Raw genomic sequence first — 20,793 nt, forward strand, 5'->3', positions numbered from 1 at the left:
ATAACAAAGCTCCAGTAAAAGAAATAAATATCCTGCATTGCTCGTGGATCCCCTTTTTTCAAGGTTCGGTTTCATTTTACCGTGGATAGGATCACAGTTCCCTGTCGATCTTAGACAATGTTCGAGTTCATTTTCGCGCACGTCCTTCCGTGTTTCGCGACGATCTAAAACGCGCTGTAAACGCGTGTAAACGGCAAAGGAATTGACCGAAGAAGCGGAGAATCGAGAGCGAGCCAACAACGGCGCCAGAGTTATTTATACCGAGACGACCTTTGCCGACGTCGACGGCGACGCTCAATGAAAATCTTTCGCACCGTCAACTAGACGCGGAAGAAGGGCGAGCGGGACATTCTCGGTTCGCATGGCGCCGCGACGCCACCCTAAATGCCATCCCCTTGGACCGCTACGTTTGCCAGCCAGCCGTCGATGCTCGCCTAACGTCTTCCGTGATTTTTCGAGCCCGGTTTCTCGATAGATCCGTCGTCGAAACGAATCCGACATCGAATACTCCCGTGGCCGACGATAACAGTACTAATAACAATGACGATTACCTTTCGATTCCGATCCCTACTCAGGTGTGGGGGAGTCTTCGAAAATGTACAAAATTTCCAATTATTTAGAATTGTTATAAATGTACCCGGATTTTGTTTATTGTTAGAGTTGGCGCATCGAATATGGTACCGGAACTACCAAAATGTGTATCCCGAGTCTCCTTTTAAAATTACTCGACGATTGGTGACCGTTATTAAAATTCGGAAAGCAATTACACCGATAAGTTCAATTTCAAGAACAAGATATTATAGGATGAACCAAAAGTTCGTGCGTTTTTTTACGTTGCTTCAGTTTGTGGAATTTTTTGAAGTCGTTAACATTACTTTATATGCAAGTGTTGCGTATCATTTTGTAGCTTTTCCAAAGCTAAAAATGATTTGAAAAAATTGCACAAACTGAAACAACGTAAAAAACGCGCGAACATTTGATTCGCTCTAATAGATACGTAGCAGATCGAATCGAGCAGATGGCATCGAGCATCGAGACGAGGATGGTTATGGTTCTGTTTTCAGCAAAGTTTAGGTAAAACGATGATGAGTCCACCCAAGTATCGATTTTTCAAGATGGAAGTTGTATCGTGGACCGACATTGATTACGTAACGGCAACGACAATGATGCGCGGAAATACATAGTCGTCGCCAATTCTATTTCCATCGGCGCGACTTGAGGGTGTGCTTATTGCTTCGCATAATCGTAACATCGATCGCGAATCCAATAGAATCGGAAAATTGTCGCGGGTGGCGAGAAAAACCTTCCGACGAAAGCTTTTATCTATGTTTATCTCAAATACACACGAGTACCTGGTTCAATTCGTGATTTAATTTGACTTCTGCGACCATTACGATCGAGTCGAAGGTTATTGAATAACAAATTTGTTTCGATAAGTTTAAACTCAAGAAGACGAAACAAATGGTGAGATCAAATAATTTGTCAAACAACAATAGTGTAAACACATGGTCGAGTAAACTATTGAAAACAAAATTCTCTATACGTACAATCAGAAATGAAATAAAAATGGATTTTATTTTCCAGAAAAGGAACACGTGCTAAAAACGTCGGAATCGTACATCGTTTTTCTCTTTATTTTTCTCTCGATTTTCAAATTCTCACCGTTACGTAAGCTACCAAAGCGTATCTCGAACGAGACGGCAAGCCAGCGCGTTGTTTGCGAAACGAATCGCTTAACGTCCGGTGTTTCTCGATGTATCGGATTGCAGAACAAGTCTGTAGCATTTTAGTCCAACTCAATATTGTCCGAACCGGATTGTTTACCATTGACGTAATGGTATACACAATCGAAAGCTCGAATCTGTCTCTACGACGTTAAATTTAGAGTTTTCCCGAGAAAACATATTCCCAGAATAAGGACATAGTATAATGTCTAATTCACTGAACAAATACATTAGTTTTCAACTCAGAGTATAGAATTAATTTCCAGTAGCTCTAACCGAAAACTTCCAAAATGCAAAAGAAAGTAGTGGAAGTAATACAGGAAGAATAGAGCCTATACGAGATTATGTACAGGCAAGCAATCCAGTTGAGAACTGAGACGTCCTCGGAATTTCTCAAGCTAACAGACGAACCGCTCGCGGCGAAACGGGGCGGAATGCGTCGCCGGAAATATGGAAACGGAAGGAGAAACAGGGGAGAGCGAACCGGTACGAAGGTGGGAACGAAATTTAAGACGTTTCTCTAGCCCCCGGATTCTATCGCGAAAAATAAATGTCGCGTCGTTAAGAGTTAACGAGAAAAAGATGGCGACTGGGTGCATCTAGAGAGAAAGAGAAAGAGAGAGAGAGAGAGAGAGAGAGAGAGAGAGAGAGAGAGAGAGAGAAAGTAGACGCGGAGGAGGAAGAGAAAGATCGTGTGCCTCGTCAGCGAAAGCTCGATACTTAATTGAAACTGCCGACTAAGCGAGGCTTTTGCTTACGCGCGTCGTGACTATGCCCGAGCTACGGACTTCCGTTCCACGGATCCGTCTACCCCCAAATCCTAACCGTTTCTCCAGATTATCCCTTACGCTGTTGCAGTTCGTTCCAAACGAGAAAACCAGAGCGTCGATATCCTTCGGATGCCGAAGGAATTCGCCTGGCAAAAGTATCCCGAAGAGAAACAAGGAGCTTATTCTGTACTGGGTCAGACTAATGGTCAGACACCACATTCTACTTAACTCGCGTTAACGTAACATGTGTTTATTATTATTTTCTTATTCCTGTATTCTAAGGCTCAATGGAGCTAGAAGGAGCTCGGGTGCCTCGGATTCGCCAAACCCGTACTGCAGCTGCGCCCAGGCGCAGCTACAGCCCCCCTGCGGGCACACATTAATACAGAGGGTTTGTAGACATGTTAGGTGGACATGTCCTCCTAACCAGAAATAAAGAAAGCAAACGACTTCACAGACAGGTTAACATACGCCGTATAATTCGAGGTTCGTTGAATTTTACTTACACGTGTCTCTAAAAATCTATACTCGTATTAAAATTGAAGAGCGAGGTCTTTTCCCTGAAAAATTCGAAGATCCAGCTCCCATATAGGAATCGCAAGGTCTTCGTCGAAGGCCCGTTAGATATTGCCCGATCGAACATCGCTGCAAGAAGGCTTCTTCGGCCAATAAATTGAAATTTATCTTCCCCCCTCGCGCGTGCTGGTTCTTCTCCGCTATCGTTTCCTTTCCTTCGCCTTTCCCCATCTGGCTCGAGCCATAAATTCAGAGCGTTTTCCACTTCGCGGCTCGAAACCGCGACTTTTGCGCTGACGAGATGGAATAATCTTTCGCGTACCGTACATCGGGATAGGTGTAGCAGACCCTTGGCTGCCGAGTTAAAGTTAGTTTTTATTCTCATTTTATGAAGACCGATGGTTTGTGTATTTCATTTATTTCAATGAGCGGCGAGAATCTATTATTATACTAACAATACGAATTTGCGAGAGTGTTATAATAATTGAGCCTGTTAACATGATATTGGAACAATTCTTGCAGGTTTTGATTTCGGTTGAATAATCCATGGCTTCTGATTCGTTATGAGTCAAGATTTTCGAGATGACTGCTTTACGCTTTACTCTTGTTAATTATGAAATGTTAATTGTTAAGTTTCATACAAAAATATATAGGCAAGTTGATCTAGTAGATAAAGCAAGTATAACTTTTATTAAAAAGGCTTATATTTCTTTTCGGATAAAATTCGCTTTAGAATAAATTTCTCCGATAGCTGAGAAAAATCAGATCTCCTAAATCACGGGCCGCAAAGGTCACCTGGGCGGGATATGGATATAAGCGCGACACCGAAGCCAATATGTTCGCAGATTGCGGACTTTGCCGAGCAAATACGGCGAGAAATCCGCTCGAGTTGCCGTCCTCCTACCGCGACACGTTGACTCTTGACGTTTGCTCGAAAACTTTGCCCGGCGACTATCCTATCGATCCTCGATCGTAGGATACTTATACCCGCCACTGTCTTCATTGCCCATTCGCTCAGCGAGCAATCTTTTATTGAAAATTCCGAAAGGTCTTCTCGTATATTGAACGCGTGGGCTTGTTATTATTATTTATTATGTAGGAAGTGGCATCCATCGGTCGACGATATGTTCGTTCTTGCACTGCTTGGAGCTAGAAACGGAAATAATAAAGCGGAGAATGTGGTGCGTAAACAAAGGAAGATTGCGCGTGCAAATATGCAAGGTTATCATCTACGCCTTGCGTTTACGTTATAGTACTCATATTCGTCAGATATTGGTAGAGGTTTACCGTTTTGGAGGGCAAATAGAAGAGCAATAATATCCAAATAATTGCACTCGATTTAAATATTCCTGCTGGTGATGCTTTCATTTGGTACAATCGAGCCGTTTATTGCACAAATCGATTAACTCCATAGATCAAAAGGTTGAGAAATGCAATGAAATAATGTACAAATAATAATAATAACGCGATGTAATAATGTTTGTCGTTTAATGGTGTTAATCTTTATTATTTAGGAAAATGATGACTATACCAAGTGCTTTGACACTTAAATTTCAGATTTTCGAAAAAGCGGAGTTAATCGACATGTGCAGTGAATGGTTCAATTATAGCTGTGCCATCAACAAATATTTCTATTCTCCTTTTGCAGGTGTATATTAACACGGTCGCCACGTTGCCCAGAAATAGATAACAGGACTTTTCAGTAAGGAACTAAACAAATTAATTTCAAAAGTGATAGACGATAATGAAAATAAATTTTGATGGCACTTGTGAATTAAATAGTGCACAGTCTCGAGACGAAATTTTACTGGGAGAAATTTTCGCGAGTCTGGCAGCCAACGTCTTAATAAAGAGGACCCCAGGTCCAAAATCTAAATACTCCCGAATTAGACGTTCTCGGAGGTGTTCGATCACCATCGCGATGCTTGCATTGGCTACAATTACAGTGGCGTGGTGGACAAAGGTATCCATTGTCCTGTCGGGTACGTATATTAATAAAGTCTCACGGTTCGAGGGATTAGACGAACGACTCGAACCAGTCGCTGTCCGTTCCCTGATCGGTACCAGCCCGAAAAGCTGGCTGAAACGCGTCCCGCCGCGATATTCTCCCCGCTATTTATAATCAGACGATGCGCCCCAAAGGCGGGTTATTAATTATCGGGATGGCGATTTATCGTTAACGCAACGGCGAGCCACGCCGAACCGGATAATGTCCGTCGTTTGTCAAGCCGGCTCAACGGCTGACGAGAAATCACCAAGCTAGAGGAACGAGCGACGTTTTGCGCTTTCCGAAGATCCCTCTTCGCAAATGCCACGGAAATAGGGGAGATCGAGCCTTCTCTATTGGATTTCCCGAAATAGTTGTGCCGGCTAACGCGTGCCAGGCTTCGTCGATTTCGTTCGATTGCTTTTCGCGCGTAAAAACGCGCCGGCGTAGAAAAAATACCGGAGAAGGGAAAATGGCAGAGGACACTCGGAGGATGCTAAAATTAAATTGACAACGGTTTCGAATCGATCAATCGCAGGGTATGTCGAGGGCGCTGCACGTACACAGATTTTTATATTTTATGGATAATTCAGTCTGGTTTAAACCCTTCGACCATTGTTGGACATATACAGTTAGTCCCGTAAGTATTCGTATCTACTAGATGATTGCATAAGTTCATGCCCGATCGTCATAGACGTTGCTATGACAAATCAATTTTTCATTGTAAATATGTACATGAATGAACTCCACGCATGTATATATTAGTTTGTCAATGAAAAATCGAAGGTATATTATAAATTCCAATGTTAACATCGAGCAGAATCGGTTCAAGTACCGGTGGCTACCAGTTGCAGTTTGTTTTTTGAACGTTCGTTATTCGTGAAAATTCAAGAAAATGTTTTACGAGGAAACGTGAATCGCGACGTAATCGTCTCCGCTAATGTTTCAAGTTGCCTCGTATTTCCGCGAACTTTCTCGAAATTTGTCTCGATTACGATGCTGTCCTTTCCCGCGGAGAAAGGAAGTCGAGACGAAGAAGAGAAGTCCGAGGAGAAGCGTCGACGGTGGAGAGCGAAAAGTGGTACGTAGCTGGTAAGCGACGGACGGAAACGAAGAATACGGGAAAAGAAGGGAAGAAACAGGCGAAAGGGGAAGGAAAAAGTAGTTAAAGAGGAGAAAAAGAGAGAGCTCCCGGCATTGTACCAATTCACGACGCTAATGCGGAGAGTGTTCTAAAGACCGACGAAACAATGGCGGCACTCCACCGGCTGCGATTCTCGTTTTCCACGAGCCTCGCCGCGACGCTCGGCGTCCGTGCATGCGCCGTGCATTCTCGCTGCACGTAGCGAACTTGACGCGGAAATCGCCTCGGCCGTTGCTCCCGAAAAAAATACCTACCCGCAAATAATAAGCCTAACCCTCCATTGCGCGGTGTGCCCGACTTGGAACGCGATGAAAAGAAATTCTTGCGAAATTCAGCTAGACGCGCAATTTGCGTGTGAATATCTCGAGGCTACGGTGGTTCTACAGATTTGGAAAGACGAGACAATAGGGAAATGTTTTTGTCGCGTACGAATTAATTCCGCTGAATTTTAGAGATCAAAATTAACACTGAAAGAGTTTCGAGGTGGTGGTTTCGAGATTTGTGTGGTGGACGGCTCAATTAATAAGTTGGTGCAATGGAATTGTGGTTTTCATATTGTTAAACTTTACGTTGTCAAACTTCATTGGCACAAATATTACATAATTGTTGATATAAGATATATTTTGTTTAGTTTAGCAATGCTAGAAAAGCAACAGTTACGAGCAATGTTTCTGCGCGAGTTCAAAAAAGAGTTCAAAAAGGGGCAGAAACGACTTGCAATATCAACGAGATCTTTGGTCAGAATATCGCTAATGGTATCTAATGATCTTTATTTTGATGAATAAAGTTTATGATAAAAAAAAATTATAGTCATTTAAAGCTAAAGATTAAAAACAGCAGTTGCTTTTGCACCGACATAATACTCCATGGATGTCGAAATAATTCATGCAACAGAGGGCTTACGAAACGAAAAGATCCACGAGCATAATCATTCTAAAAACTGATCTGTCGGGAGAAGCACGAGCAGGGAAAGTCTCTTAACGAAAAACGTCTCGTCCATTTTCCGCTCGGCTGCGCCCGAAACGCCAACTAATCGAAATGCCGGTCATTGAGGAGCGATCGAGGAAATGCCTCGATTAAAGTATAACGGTATTCCGCGTCTGGAACCGTTCGCTCCGTTAAAGAAATCGATGAATTCGCCGAAGACGGAAAGAAGCTCCTAAAGAAAGTTGCAGGTACTCGATGCAGTTTTAATTAAAAATTTTCGTTCCGAGAGAAGTAGAAACGGAACAAGGGGCGGTTCGTGCGCGAACCGACGAGACGGAATCTTCGCTTTGGGGAGGAAAAATCTCTTTCGTCGCGTCCCAAAGGCTGAGTAGTTGCGCGGATGCGTCGAGAATACGCTTTCCGCGGCTCTGGATCGGAGGAGCTTCGGATTCGTTTTAGAACCCTTTTTATCCGCGCTTTACGACGGCAGTTCGGTGAATAGCCAATCGCGAAATCGCATGGGACGTGGAACGAAGCGATACAGCCCCCGTATCGAGAGATTCGCCCCTGGACATTGATCGAACCTTACTCCTGTTTAGACGGATCCGATATTGACTGTTCGTCGTTGCCTTTTTCTCTCGCGGAGAAATTGGACGTTGATTAAACCGTCGTATTTATTCCCCTTTTTCGTCCAAGACCCTCCAACGGGAAGAAACTAAATAGACGGCAAGTGCCGTGCAAACACGCTCGGAGCGGAAGCAGCCTGGACAGGTACGGAAAGATAGCGAAATTTATTCTCATAGTTTTGAAGCTGATGTTTACCTGTTAGTGACAAAAGCAACGTGTAAGGAGAATCAACACTCGCGAAAGTGCGTCTGAGCCTTTTCACGCTGTTCAAATAATAAATGCAATGATATTTTTTTTAAATTTAATTTGAAAAATCAGGCTTCTAAGGCTTAATATTTTTGCCAGTACTGGGTATTAGAAACGTAAAATATCTGCCGGTCGCGAATGTGTTAATAATACCATATACAAGGACCGCCATTGTCTCCGTTTCATCTAATTAGATTCTGGCTTCCTGTTAGTATATTTTAATTTTTTCTCAAATCAACATACTAAAGAGAGGTTTCCAAATTTACCCCCTTACTTCTCAATTTCCAACCATCCTCTGCAATGATAGCATTGCAAAAGTGGCACCGAAACAATGCATTCGAGAAATCTAAAATTAGATATCCTTACGTTACTTTTAGTTTCCCTGACAAAGTTCCGCGAACCGTCGGAAGGCATTGTGTCGCAGGTATTCGTCTTTGTCAATTTTTCGTCGCACTCGTGCTAAATGTCTGATCTCGGCAACTGGGCACGTATTACTCAAACGTCTAGTCGCTTGCCAGAGTAAGCAAAGCCCGATAATTTGCCCGTCCTTTCTTTCTTCCGGTTAACGAGCAAAGGAAACGCGGCCGCCCTGCGAGCATTAATATAACCGAGGAAAACCGTCGAGCTACCTTTTCGCGTCTTTAATCAAATTTTCTTGGGGCTGGTGCGCGCGATATACTCGACGCGCTACTTAAACGTTATCGTTTCCGTCCTCTCGACGCCGTTATTGCCCACTTCGCGGCGCATCGCGTCGTCGCCGTCGCCGCCGACGTCATCATCTCGCCGAGAATAACGAGTCAACGACGCTCCGACGAGCCTGTGCCTCCCTGCCTCCCGAAAGACTCCTACTTCGACGTTTTTTAGCCCCTCTTCTGGCCAGTGGGGCACTTGAAACATTTTTTACTGGAAGAAATCGAGGAATAAACGTGGAACAAATCGATTCATTCTTCACATTTGAAGCTGCTCGTCATTTGCGCAATTTACATCACTCTCGTAACAGTAACAGGACAATTTCTTATCGTACAGTATTAAAGTTAGAAAAGTGGAATTTTTGGTTCTAATTCGATGTTCTTAGTCGAATGAATCTACTTCAAATAGTAAATTTGTTCTCTATACAATAATATTCGTCCTCGACTTTCTTCTCCTTTGACATTTTTATATAAACCAGTATGTACAATCTGTAATTTAATTTGACCTATAAGTGTCTACATTATTTCTGAATTATCGTTCTGACTCAGGCGCTTCTGTAACGTCGTATAATTAATTTGTTTTGCCATCTTGTATTTAAACATGTCCTTTACTCATCTTTCTATCGACGGGGTTCTCAAATTTCATTTTGCCTGGTGCCCATATCGCACTCGCGTTTCAGAAAGTTCGACAGAAACGGGAAATTCAATGGTATCGATCGGAGCTTTTCCAAATTGGATCTCCCCGGTTTATGAATTTTCGAGAAGCGTGAACGACTCCTCTTCCGGGCCCTTCGCGTTCACCCGTCGAACGACGCGCTATTTAGGTTTCGTGGCCGCAAACGAGGACCAATTGGATACAAGGACGGAATAGCTAAATCGTCGTCGTGAAAATGATTACACGCGACGAGGTTGCGCGTAACTCGCCCGAATAGAATTTCAATAGGGGAACTGTGCTCCCACTCTGGACAAGGGATCGCCACGACGACCTATCCGCAAGGTCGGCCGTTCTTCGACATCGTCCACGTAGATGTAGATTTGTTTCGAAATGGTTCCACGTCTTTCCGATACATTCGTTACAAAAACGGATAAATTACATCCTTTGGAACTGTTCTTTACTAGAAACGCATAGATGCTTCAAGACCAGACGAGAAATAGATATAAGTCAAACATTTTCAAATGATACCAAGGATTAAATATTTTTGAGTAAAAGACACTTTTTCCGCTGATAGTAGTTATTGAAAAATGTAGAAGTATATATAGATGCTATTGTAACCAGATGCACGTGCAATATTAAAATGCATACCTTACATACAGTCGGCCCCATAAGTATTCATATATCTATTGAAGAAATTTGTTCAAATTGTTATAATAAACGATAGTTTTGATGTTTCTAAATAAATGTTTCATTATAAATACATACATGAATAAACTTTACGCATGTACATATTTATAATGAAAAAATTGGGTGAATAGATCAATTCTGTCATTTAATTTCGACAAATTTCTTTAATAAACATAGGAGGCACGAATACACTCGCGACTGACTGTATGTCACCATCAAATTCGACCAAAACCATTGAAACTTGTGGTTCTAATGCAATGTCAAGAACCCGTAGAGCAAGATCTACTACAAGATTCACGAAAATCGCGCTTGCCGCAATACTTTCGTATGCACTCGCGGTGCGAAGCAGTCCGCATTCGTGATTCAAGCGTTACGAAAACCTCGAAAATCGGCGGAACGTCCAACGATTCCCGTGTCTCGGTTTGGACAATGGCCAAGGCCGCGTTGCTCAACTTCGTCAGCAACGAGCGGACCCAACCGAGGCTACGCGTTCCCGATGCAGCCCTGCGACGAACAAACGCCGAGAGGTTAATAATTATGCACGATTACGCGAGGTAAACATCGCCAGTCGATGCACGTATCCACGTCGACGCGATCGGATAGGTATAAAAGAGGGCCAGTCCGGTGTTTCGAGCATCAATCGATTTTCATCGGCCTTTCAAGCTTGTCACCTCCTCTCCAACGTACAACATGAAGTGCATCGCAGTGAGTAAACGCGCTTAAACTCATTTACCGTGCAAGCTTAATCTCCATAACACGGGACGACACGTTCGAGCCGCGCATTCTGCTCCCGGGGCAACTTCGAAACGATTAGAATTCGTACCAAAATTACAAATATTCTCAATGAAGTTCGTACGTCGGGGTTACGAGGCTCCGTTCCGACGCTTCGGGGTGTATTTGCTTCCGAAACTGGGAACAATTTAACTCGATCCACGGTTAGCATACGGGCTACTACATCCCGTCTTTAGTTTCGTGAAAAGTTGCGTCGATCTACTTCGAATATCCCAAAGAAACTAAGTGTCTGACTCGTTAGATCTGACAGGAGGGGAAAAAGAAATAGTTGACATTCGTTTCTGTGACATTCTGTAATAAAAACATTCGTTCTTGTGATATATTTCGAGAGGAACTAGCGCCTCGGGAACTTTTTAAAAAACTGCTCTCGCAGAACAGATATTTTAGAACTCTCATAATAAAAGTTCCGTGGAAACAGTTATCTCGGGACTTTTATTCGAAAAAGTTTCAAGAAATAAATGAAACACCATATTTATAGTGTAGACAATACTTCCACTTGACAGTATAATATCGTGCTATACATAATAACAAAGAACATCGAGATTTTCAAAGTGTACGTGAAAGTGAATCTCTTCCCGTCTACGTATTATATTCGTTCCTAACAAACCGTATTCAAACTAAAATTGCCATTTGCCCGTTCAACTCGAAAGCTTCAAACGTGAGATCGTTCGCCATTAAAGTTCCAATTTCAACTGTTTCAACCGAATCTACCGACCAAGTTCCAAAGCTGTTTCGACCTCTGATTAAAACTAGCTTTACGGAGACTCAAAGTATCTTCACTGCGTTGCTTTTCTTTCTCACGTTCCTTCTTAAGAACATTTCGATCGCGTTTATGTTTATTACCGAAGTAGTTTGATCGTATGCCTTGACTCTTTACGTGGACAAAATGTAAATGGTTCTGGCTCTCAACACATTCGCGACACGTCACTTCAAATTCTATTTCTGGTTATGAAGCCATTATGAAAATCTTTTTATTTTATACGCTACATACACTCGATCCCATAAGTATTTGTCTAAATTAATTGATAGGTTTGATGTGTCCAAATACATTTTTTATTCTAAATATATACTATACTCTATGTCTATCGAAGAAATGTGTCCAAATTAAATGACAGGTTTGATGATGTTTCCAAATAAATGATTCATTATAACTATGTACATAAATAGACATCACGTATACACATACAATATGTACATATGTACTAACGAATTTTATTCGGAATCTTCGTCGGTACTCGGTATTAGGAACGTAAAGTATCTGCCGGTCGCGAGTGTGTTAACTTGAAATTTCTGTGTGGTCCGTAAACCTAGGCTCGAGATGCAAATATCGTCAAAATATTTAATTAAGTCTGCCGCTAGCTAAAAATGTTTTATTTGACGAGATTCGTGTTACCATTTTCAGGCTGTCGTTTTGCTCGCCCTGGTCGGCGTAGCTCTGGCGAAACCCCTGGAAACGGAGTCGATCGAGCCGGTCAAGAGCGAGTCGCTGGCGCCGGAAGCTGAACTCGCGGCGAGGAACAAGAGAGGGTTGCTGTTGAGCGCGGCGTACACCGCGCCTGTAGCCTACAGCGCGTACACCGCCCCGGTCGCGTACACGTCCGCCTACAGCTACCCTTACGCGGCGTACGCAGGCTACCCTTATTACGCTTCGGCTTACTCCGCACCGTACTACGTCCTCTAAAGCCTGATCGACCACCGCCATCTCCGTCAACGACCGGACTGCCCACCTAAACGCGACGACTGCACCGATCTCGACAGCTCCACCGAGAGCTCTCCAGATTTGATCGAGATGCACGAATGACACGGCCTGAAGGATGCTCGCATCGCAACGCAAGGATCAACGATGATCCACCACCAATTTGGACAATTTCCATCGAAGAATTCTCGATCGTGTACAAAATTATGTGTATCAACAGCGAGAACGTTGCCAGCATTCTTCAACGCTCTACTAACAATTAGATTATAGGTATACTTATATATACAAACGTACGTATATGTATCGTGCTGTGTATCATAAGACATGTAATAAAGTTTCGTTGCAAACCATAGTACGGTCGTTCGAATGTGCCCCACTTGCCGAATGTCTACAGAGACCTACTCCCCGTCTTTATCCCATTACGCGTCCCACATACTCCGCCCTTAATGGCACTTCCTCCGAACTCGATGGGTTCTTGGACGATCTATGTATAATAATGTCGAGGAACACTATCTACTGATGGTGCGATCAACACGGCCGAGGCCCAACGCGGTGGAAGACTAGTTGAAAAAGTCAATCCTCGTTTCGAGAAACACTTTCTACAAACTGTTCGTGTGTTGGAATAGTTTAAAAATTGCTTTAATCACGAGTAGATTAGTCACCATTAAACGTGTCTCTTTGAGATTAATTCACCACTGAGGTAGATTCAGGATATATCCCTCTGCTAATTTACAACGTATTTTGAAATTGATCATTTAGTAAATTAATTTAATATGTCGATATTCTCCCAGTGAAATGTCTGTAAGTGAATACACTTGTCTTTTCATTTTTATTTCTTCAATTTTTCTTTACTCTTCTATCCTGCTGTTTCATTCTGTACACGCTCCACAACGTATTTTGAAATTGATCATTTAATAAATCAATTTAACATATAGATATTCTCCCAGTGAAATGTCTGTAAGTGAATACACTTGTCTTTTCATTTTTATTTCTCCAATTTTTCTTTACTCTTCCTATCCTGTCGTTCTGTACATAGGTGTCTTCAGTTTACAGTGTCGTCTTCACATCTCTGCGACGCAATGTCGAGGGATCACCGAAACTGAGCATCGAAGGAGCTTCGAGAATGTTCCTGGCTCCGTTCGACATCCGAGAATCGCAGGGCATTTACGTACGTCTATCCGAATGCTTTTTGCGAAAACGCAGAGTTCCCCCGTCACTCGAGGAAACCTTAAAAACAATTCACAGACAGCTCTGCTCCGTCCCTTTCGTGTTTTCTTCTCTCGTCGCCGAGCGGTGAAACGCATTTCTCGGATACCATTCTACTGTGGGCTTACCGTCGCGTCGCATATTTGGCAGCACGACCGGCTCGCCAACCCTCTCGACAACTCGATGGAGCGCTCGCTTCGTTCGAGGACGGGTTTCGGCGTTGCGAGTTCCCGAATCCCGAATGGAAAAATCGAACCCTCGAAGAGCTTTCGGGAACGGCAAGACGCGAGTTTGGCGAACGAGAAGCGACGGAAGCTGGGGGGGATAAGTCGGCGCGTAAACATGGCGACGGTAGTTTTCACGTGCGGAGGAGTGTTGGGACAAGAAGTAGATTTAGTAATATGAAATGAGACCTTTTTGGAGACTTATTTCAACTGAGATGAGTAGGAGGAGGAGTACGAGTAGGAGTATAAAGTGATATTTTAATGAAATATTGAAAGTGGATTGGTATGAAGCAATTGATTATGATAGGAACGATGCTTTATAAGCTCATAAGATGGTGCAAAACCATGTTGGTTCGCCCTAAACTTTTAACCTATAACAACGTGTGAGAATCGTGATACAGTATTTGAATGTAACATGAAAAACACGATCTAGACACGTCCTATGAAAGACTCCAAGGATCGTAGGCTAAAGGGTTAAGCTGTCATGTATCTCAAGTAGCAAAAGGAGTCCCTACCCTGTTAATAAGTAACATTGGCTACTTTCTTTCCCCTACTATCCGTCTCATCTATCAATACATTTTTAACAGTGGGATGGTACCCGAATATACGTCCTTTTCACGAAGTTTGGAGAAAAAGTGAAATGCACCTCCTTGGCTGAAATCCAGATAAGAATTTCAGTTATGTCTGGATCCATAAATAGGGAATATGCCTACCCGCGGGATCCCGAAATATGGGCATCGACCGCTTCGAAACTTTTAATTGCCGTCGTTCGCTGTCCCGACTTGGTAATTAAGCTCGGGCGGCGTAGCGTTTGGCCGCGTTAAATTGTGCTCCAAGATTATTTCGAGTTTCCTCGATGTTCGCGCCCTCCGAGGCGGCGAAGGACTTTGTGGTTTTCGGTTTCCCATCCAGGCGACAAATCAACCGTACCTACCGGAAACACCCGGCGAAGTGAAACCAGTTAGCCGTGGACGCGGCTAAATTAACTCAACAAATGATTTAGGGAAGCCGTTCGTCGCGAGCGTTTCCAAATTCTCGACTTGCAATTACCGCTACGGCGACCCTCGTCGGCGTTTATCAATTAGTTGTTCGATGGATTACAAGATCTTGGCGAAGACTGCCGATTGCGCGTTACAGGTTTTGGAAAAGATTCGTTTGTTCTAAAAAAATTGTGAACACCGATACTTTGGAATGAACAATATCTTTAGGGAAAGTGTATCATTTTTGTAAAAGGACCAACGTTGAAATACAGTCAGTCTCATAAATATTCCTACCCTCTATTGAAGATATTCGTTTGGAAACATGAAGAATTCATTTAAATTCGACAAATTTCTTCAATAAGAAATAATTCATTCCCTAATCCAGATTCTATTCTTAATTGAACGATCGGCGGATAAAAAAATATTCATCCTCTAGTATCTAAACCATAAAGCATTCCTCGCCCAGTTCCGAGATAACCTCAAGTGCAGACGTTTTCAGACTTCGAGATTCCAGTGAAAGAAACAAAATCGACGCCCGACGAGTCGCGCATACGAATTCGAATACTTTTTTTTTTCGAACTGTCACGCTTTCTCTCCACGCTTGCGATCGAAGGATCTCGCGATCCTGGATTCGATCACGAAAAAGCATCGGGGAAAAATAAACGCAGAAATTCGAGAGTTCAGAACGTCAAGGGAGAGCCGGGCGTAAATTTTGACCAGATCCGTTTCGATGTTCGATGACACCTCAATTTCCTCGCACGTTGCATCCACGTTTCTCTAAACTGTCGATTTTCGAGTTGTCAGCATTAGGGACTGTCCCCCATCGAGAACTATGTCACGTACCTTGCCACGAGCGCGACAGCCGCGCTTCGGAATAGCAAAGCTTTCTATTTCCAAAGTGTCGTGCAATTCGCGGGGGACCTTGCGTCGAGCATCGAGACATGAGGCGACTTTGTCAACTATAGCGCGAAACGGAGTTACCATCTTTGGATTACGATAGAGTGCACTACCGAAAAGGCACTCTCCTACTCCTCGATTCACTGGGGTAATACACGGTTAAATTTACGCAGATATATTTCACATTCGCGCTGTTGTATCTGTTTTTCGTTTGTCAGGAGTGTCGAGTTTTTTTTTTTTTTTTTTTTTCATACATCAAGGGACCAGAGAGGATGGTCTGGGATAGGTCTGTTAGTAGTTTCGATACACGTATAAAATGCTAGTAGATAGGTGCTCAATAAAATAAAAAAATGTCTGGAACAAAATTTTTATTGTCATTTCAAAAATCAAATTAAGCCGGAGATTAAAGTACGCATGCACTTTAATAAAACCTGTAATTAAGCAAGTTAGACAATTTGATTTTCTTATTTCGTTCAGTTACCTTTCTATACGAACTTTCATGTTAAAAATTCGTGAAGTTTACTCTGCAACTGTTTTTGCAAGGTCAAGGTAGTTACACGCTTTGAGGGTGAAACCATTTGCATCTGTATAACTTCTAAATATCAAAACATATTAATATTTAACTGTCTCGATTCCTTTTCGAGAACTTTTCCTATCACTTGGATACAGAAACTTATCTCGCCGCCAACTGAAAAGCTTTTTCCATAAGAGCGACCCAAAATCTCGATTATATCGCGCAATGAGCAATTTGGAAGAAACAACACGATGTCTGCCATGCTCCGCCTCGTAGTTCGGAGCAGCGCATCTGTCGCAGCTGCGACCGAAGTAGAAAAGCTGTCTGGGACACACTAATGCTCCGCCCGAGGTGCATGCACCCCTGCTAATATGAATTCCGATGAGTAAACACGTCCGAGAGTCTCTCAACGAGCGGCCCCTAATTCGCGTGCGCTGTTTACACGCTAGGACGGTGCTTCAATTTGTTACCGGGGCGACTGACAGATAAACTTGCTGTGTTTTCTCGCGCGCTGAACAGCGATGCCAACGGAAAGAATTCCTTTCGGGTATGTTTAATTGCGTCCAGGGCTTCTGAACCAGACTTACAAGTCTAGAACAAAATGCCTCACAAGTGAACGCACTCTTTCCCGTGAAATAAAGGGTCTAGCAGGATAAGGATAGGCAATCGGCCCCGGCGTATCGATACAGCTATGCATACGACAGGGAGGCAACCAGCTTCAACAATTTTGTAATCGATATCATACAATTTTCCTTAAAAGTATTCTATTTATTATTTAACATTTTTTTATAAGCAATTAGACTGTTATAGTGAAAATATCCAGTCCCTGTCGTATGCATTTTTTTGGTAGGTGTCACTCACAGGGTTGTTTGTAATTACCACCCACAAAAAGTAAATTATTTATTTTCTACCCTTAATAATTGCTAAAACCCTAACTGCTACACCCTTTCTTTTAGAATTACAGTCAATCCCATAAGCATTCGTAACCTCTATTCATGTATATATTTATAATGGAAAATTGTATTTGAATAAACAGAAGCCTATCGTTTAAATTAGACAAATTTCTTCAATAGATATAGAGGATACGAATACTTATGAGACTAACGGAACGTGAAAGTGTAAGACGGTCCCACCCTAACATTTTGAAGTGCCAATATTAGAAATCGGACCTACTAATCCGTCAACAATCTAGAACCGTAAAAATCGAAGGCATCCCTTCCCATAAAATAAATAAATAAATTCTTTTAGATTTCTCTAAAAGCATACCCGTCAATCGCGTCGTTAATCATCCTAAACCTTAAACTACCCATACCGAATGAAACTTCAAAGTGAAACAATTTCCATTCACAAACCTACCAAGCAATTTCTATTTCAAAGACCACGAACTTCTCCAATTATATTTTTAAAGCTCCCAAATACATTGTTTGGGGCTCCGCAGCGACAAGACCATAAATTGTTCCGGTGAACACGACTTCACGGAGCAGAGGTGGAGGGCTTCCGTCTCTGGATTCCAATAATATTCGACGTGGATAAAGCGGAAGATCGCGACGCCCCGGAGCGTTTTTCGTTAAACTTTTTCAAACGTCGTTCCCGCCCGTTATCGTCGAACAATGCTCGGAAATCGGAACCCGACGCGACGGAGCCATTGTCGCGTATCGCGGCTGATCCGATTGCGATCGGAATCCCGCGCTCTCATTCCGCTAAGCCGCGGCTTTTCACGAGCGCGGAAAAGCACCGCGTGACCCTGCCAACGCTGTGAAAATACGCGCAGCGGAAAAATCGCGGACATCGACAGTCGCGACTTTTTTGTTTTCGCGTGCTTTCGCTATCTACCGCGGCTCGTTTACCCCTGCAATGCGTAACGATGCACCAACACGAATGGTTTGCGAAAAGTAATGAAGAGAATACGAGCCAACTCGCCGAGAATGCTACTATATACTGTAAAATTTACTAAGAAATTTATAATGTACGACTCTGAATTCAAACACGGAAAATTATTAGTTAATGAACTTGAATAAGTACTTATATATTTTGAAAATATAAAATAAAATTAATATTCTATTAACTTAATATTATAAATAACTCTTGTATACCTTAAATAAATATTAAATAAATTAATGGTTCCGGTCCTCCTCGGTACAAAATTGGTAATTATAAACACCTAGAGATGGAAAACTTTGTTCGCCAAATATTTATAAAGCAAGAAGAAGATGTAGTACGATAGAAAACCGAAACGCATTCACCTTTCAACGCTTTACACTTATTTTCATATTTCTCTGTTTGTGTTTACAGATAAAGTTCTGTAGGAGTCTAAACGAAAAATAAGGCACGGGGATTCGAAGCCACGATCCTCGGATCCACAGTCGACCGCTTTACCTACGCGACCAATCCCGTAGCCTATGTTTCGTGTTCTTATTTGACTCCTTATTGTGGGGTATGGAAGGCGCGGATACTACAGTTCTTACACCAAGAAAGACCCGAATCGAACATTGAAACTGTTTGGAGTTCTAGGGTATGGTGCTTCTCGCTGTATGTAAGCTCCCATCGATTGAAATTCTTTCCGACCGCCTCCCACGCTCCTGGCGTCAGTTTCCCCCGACCAAGATCGCAGCAACGCATTTACTAAATTGCACCGCGCAGGGTCAATTACAAATCTGTTTGCTCAGCGATATAGCTGCAACAAAGGGCACGCGCGCCAAGACGGAGGAGCACACAATCGAAGGGGGAAAGAAATTGCGAGCGTCTATCTACGTGATTTTCTTTACAAGAGACAGTGCAATTAATTTCCTTCGAAGCAGACGTTCGCGCTGATAACGAGCGGAACGAAATTCGGACGGTATAACGAAGGGTCCGTCAGGACGAGTCCTGCGGGTGCACGTCCGCAAACAAAAGCCGGTTTAACGCAATTGTCCCCGGGGAATCTCCAGTCGAGTTCGACCGAGCTCTGGCCGATCTTTGATGCCAAGTAATTAATCGAATGAGTTCGACCAATGGAATCCAATTCGACGTCTACTCGACGCCCAGCTTCGCCCTTCCGCCCTGCTCTCTCGCGTTTCGGTGTAACGCTTGTCCTCTCGTACACCCTCGTTCGTAAATATATGGACACATATTTTACATTAAAATCACGCGACCTGAAAGTTTCGCTAAGCGACCTCATTTGGAGGTCGCGATCCATAGTTTAAGAAGCCCTGGTTTAGATAGAAAAGTTCAGAAAGAATGTTCAATATATCAAAAATATTTACGACAAGATATCTATTCGCGATATTAGAGCTTACTCGCAAGCAAAACCTACACGCTCGTGCCACTGACTCTAAAGTAATCAAGACTAACGATCGAGTTGCTCCTACAAATAATGTTTCTGGAGGAAGAAGGGGATAGAGGGGTGCAAGCCGCGAGTACAAGTCAGATTTTCCGTTTTCCACGTACAAGTGCTTTTTAGTCCGACCACCCCTTCACCTCGAGGCTCATCACCTCGCCTAGACGTCGTGTCGATAATTGTGACGATTTTTACTCGACGCCACCTTTCCGCGACCGAGGTTCCCCGTGTCTCGGAGAAAGAAATATTTCTGTCGTGCACGTAGCTCGCCCTTAACAACCGACGTCTCGACGCCATATTCCGCGTCGTCGCGACTCCCGAGACCGTGGAAAAACTTCGATGCGCTCGGGGAAAAAAAAGGCGCGAGATTAAAGGGGAGACAAAACGCTCTTTGTGCCTGCCTTTCGACGGTGTTTCCGCGCTCTTCGGGGAAGAAAAGCGCCGGCGAATTTCGCGTCTGCACGTTTTATCCGCTCGCGTCTTACCGTGTCTCCCGAGATCCGAGAAATTACTTTTCCGTGCATGTTAGAATTTTTATTATTCGCGTACAGAATACAGTCGATGGTTCTCCTCACCGGAAGACATTTCAGCTTCTCTGAGGTCGTGGCCTCGTACGTACAGTTGCATCGAAACAATCGGAATAAAATATTCGAATAAAATCCTGATGTAACAGGTTGAAGAAAACGTGGTTGAAGGAAAGCTACGTACTTAAATGATTTGGAATTCGTACAAGAATCCGATATTATGTTACTGGATAAAATAGTATTTGTCCAACTTTGATCTACAGTCAGAAATTGCAAGTGGATACTACGATAAACCACGTGAGAGCTTGCAATTGTAAAACGATATGATATTCGTAAAAGTGAGTTTACCGAATATGATATCGATCTAAGTTCATATTGGGTTGTCCAGAAAGTTCGTGTCCACAATCTTTCCACCTTTTAAGAGATGTGTACATGTTATTTATTTTCAACCATTCCGATATATTCAGACCTGTAACACCTATCAAAAATCGACGTGGACTTTTCATACAACCCGATATTTCATAATACTACGCGGTATTCGTTTCGTACAAGCCAGAAGTTGAAACAAAGCAACCGTCAGTGAAAAATTGCGCGCATACCTGTCGACTATTCGTGATTAGATCTAACGCACGCCCGTGCGTGCAACTATTATTCGATCTGCATACCGGTGAC

General features: G+C 43.0%; 2 protein-coding genes across 6 annotated transcripts in view; one reads left to right on the forward strand and one right to left on the reverse strand.

The window, feature by feature from the left end:
* The window catches only part of LOC128880933 (stress-activated protein kinase JNK), a 127,620-nt gene that overhangs the window by 60,862 nt on the left and 45,965 nt on the right, over positions 1-20,793 (reverse strand). The gene's annotated exons all lie outside the window — the stretch shown is intronic.
* LOC128880936 (uncharacterized) lies at positions 10,541-12,812 on the forward strand. The gene is made up of 2 exons (XM_054131523.1): positions 10,541-10,677; positions 12,167-12,812. The coding sequence occupies exons 1-2, from the start codon at positions 10,663-10,665 to the stop codon at positions 12,443-12,445; spliced, it is 294 nt and encodes a 97-aa protein (XP_053987498.1). The 5' UTR covers positions 10,541-10,662; the 3' UTR covers positions 12,446-12,812.

The sequence above is a fragment of the Hylaeus volcanicus genome, chromosome 8 (assembly GCF_026283585.1).
Source record: "Hylaeus volcanicus isolate JK05 chromosome 8, UHH_iyHylVolc1.0_haploid, whole genome shotgun sequence".
NCBI classification, from domain to species: Eukaryota; Metazoa; Arthropoda; class Insecta; order Hymenoptera; family Colletidae; genus Hylaeus; species Hylaeus volcanicus.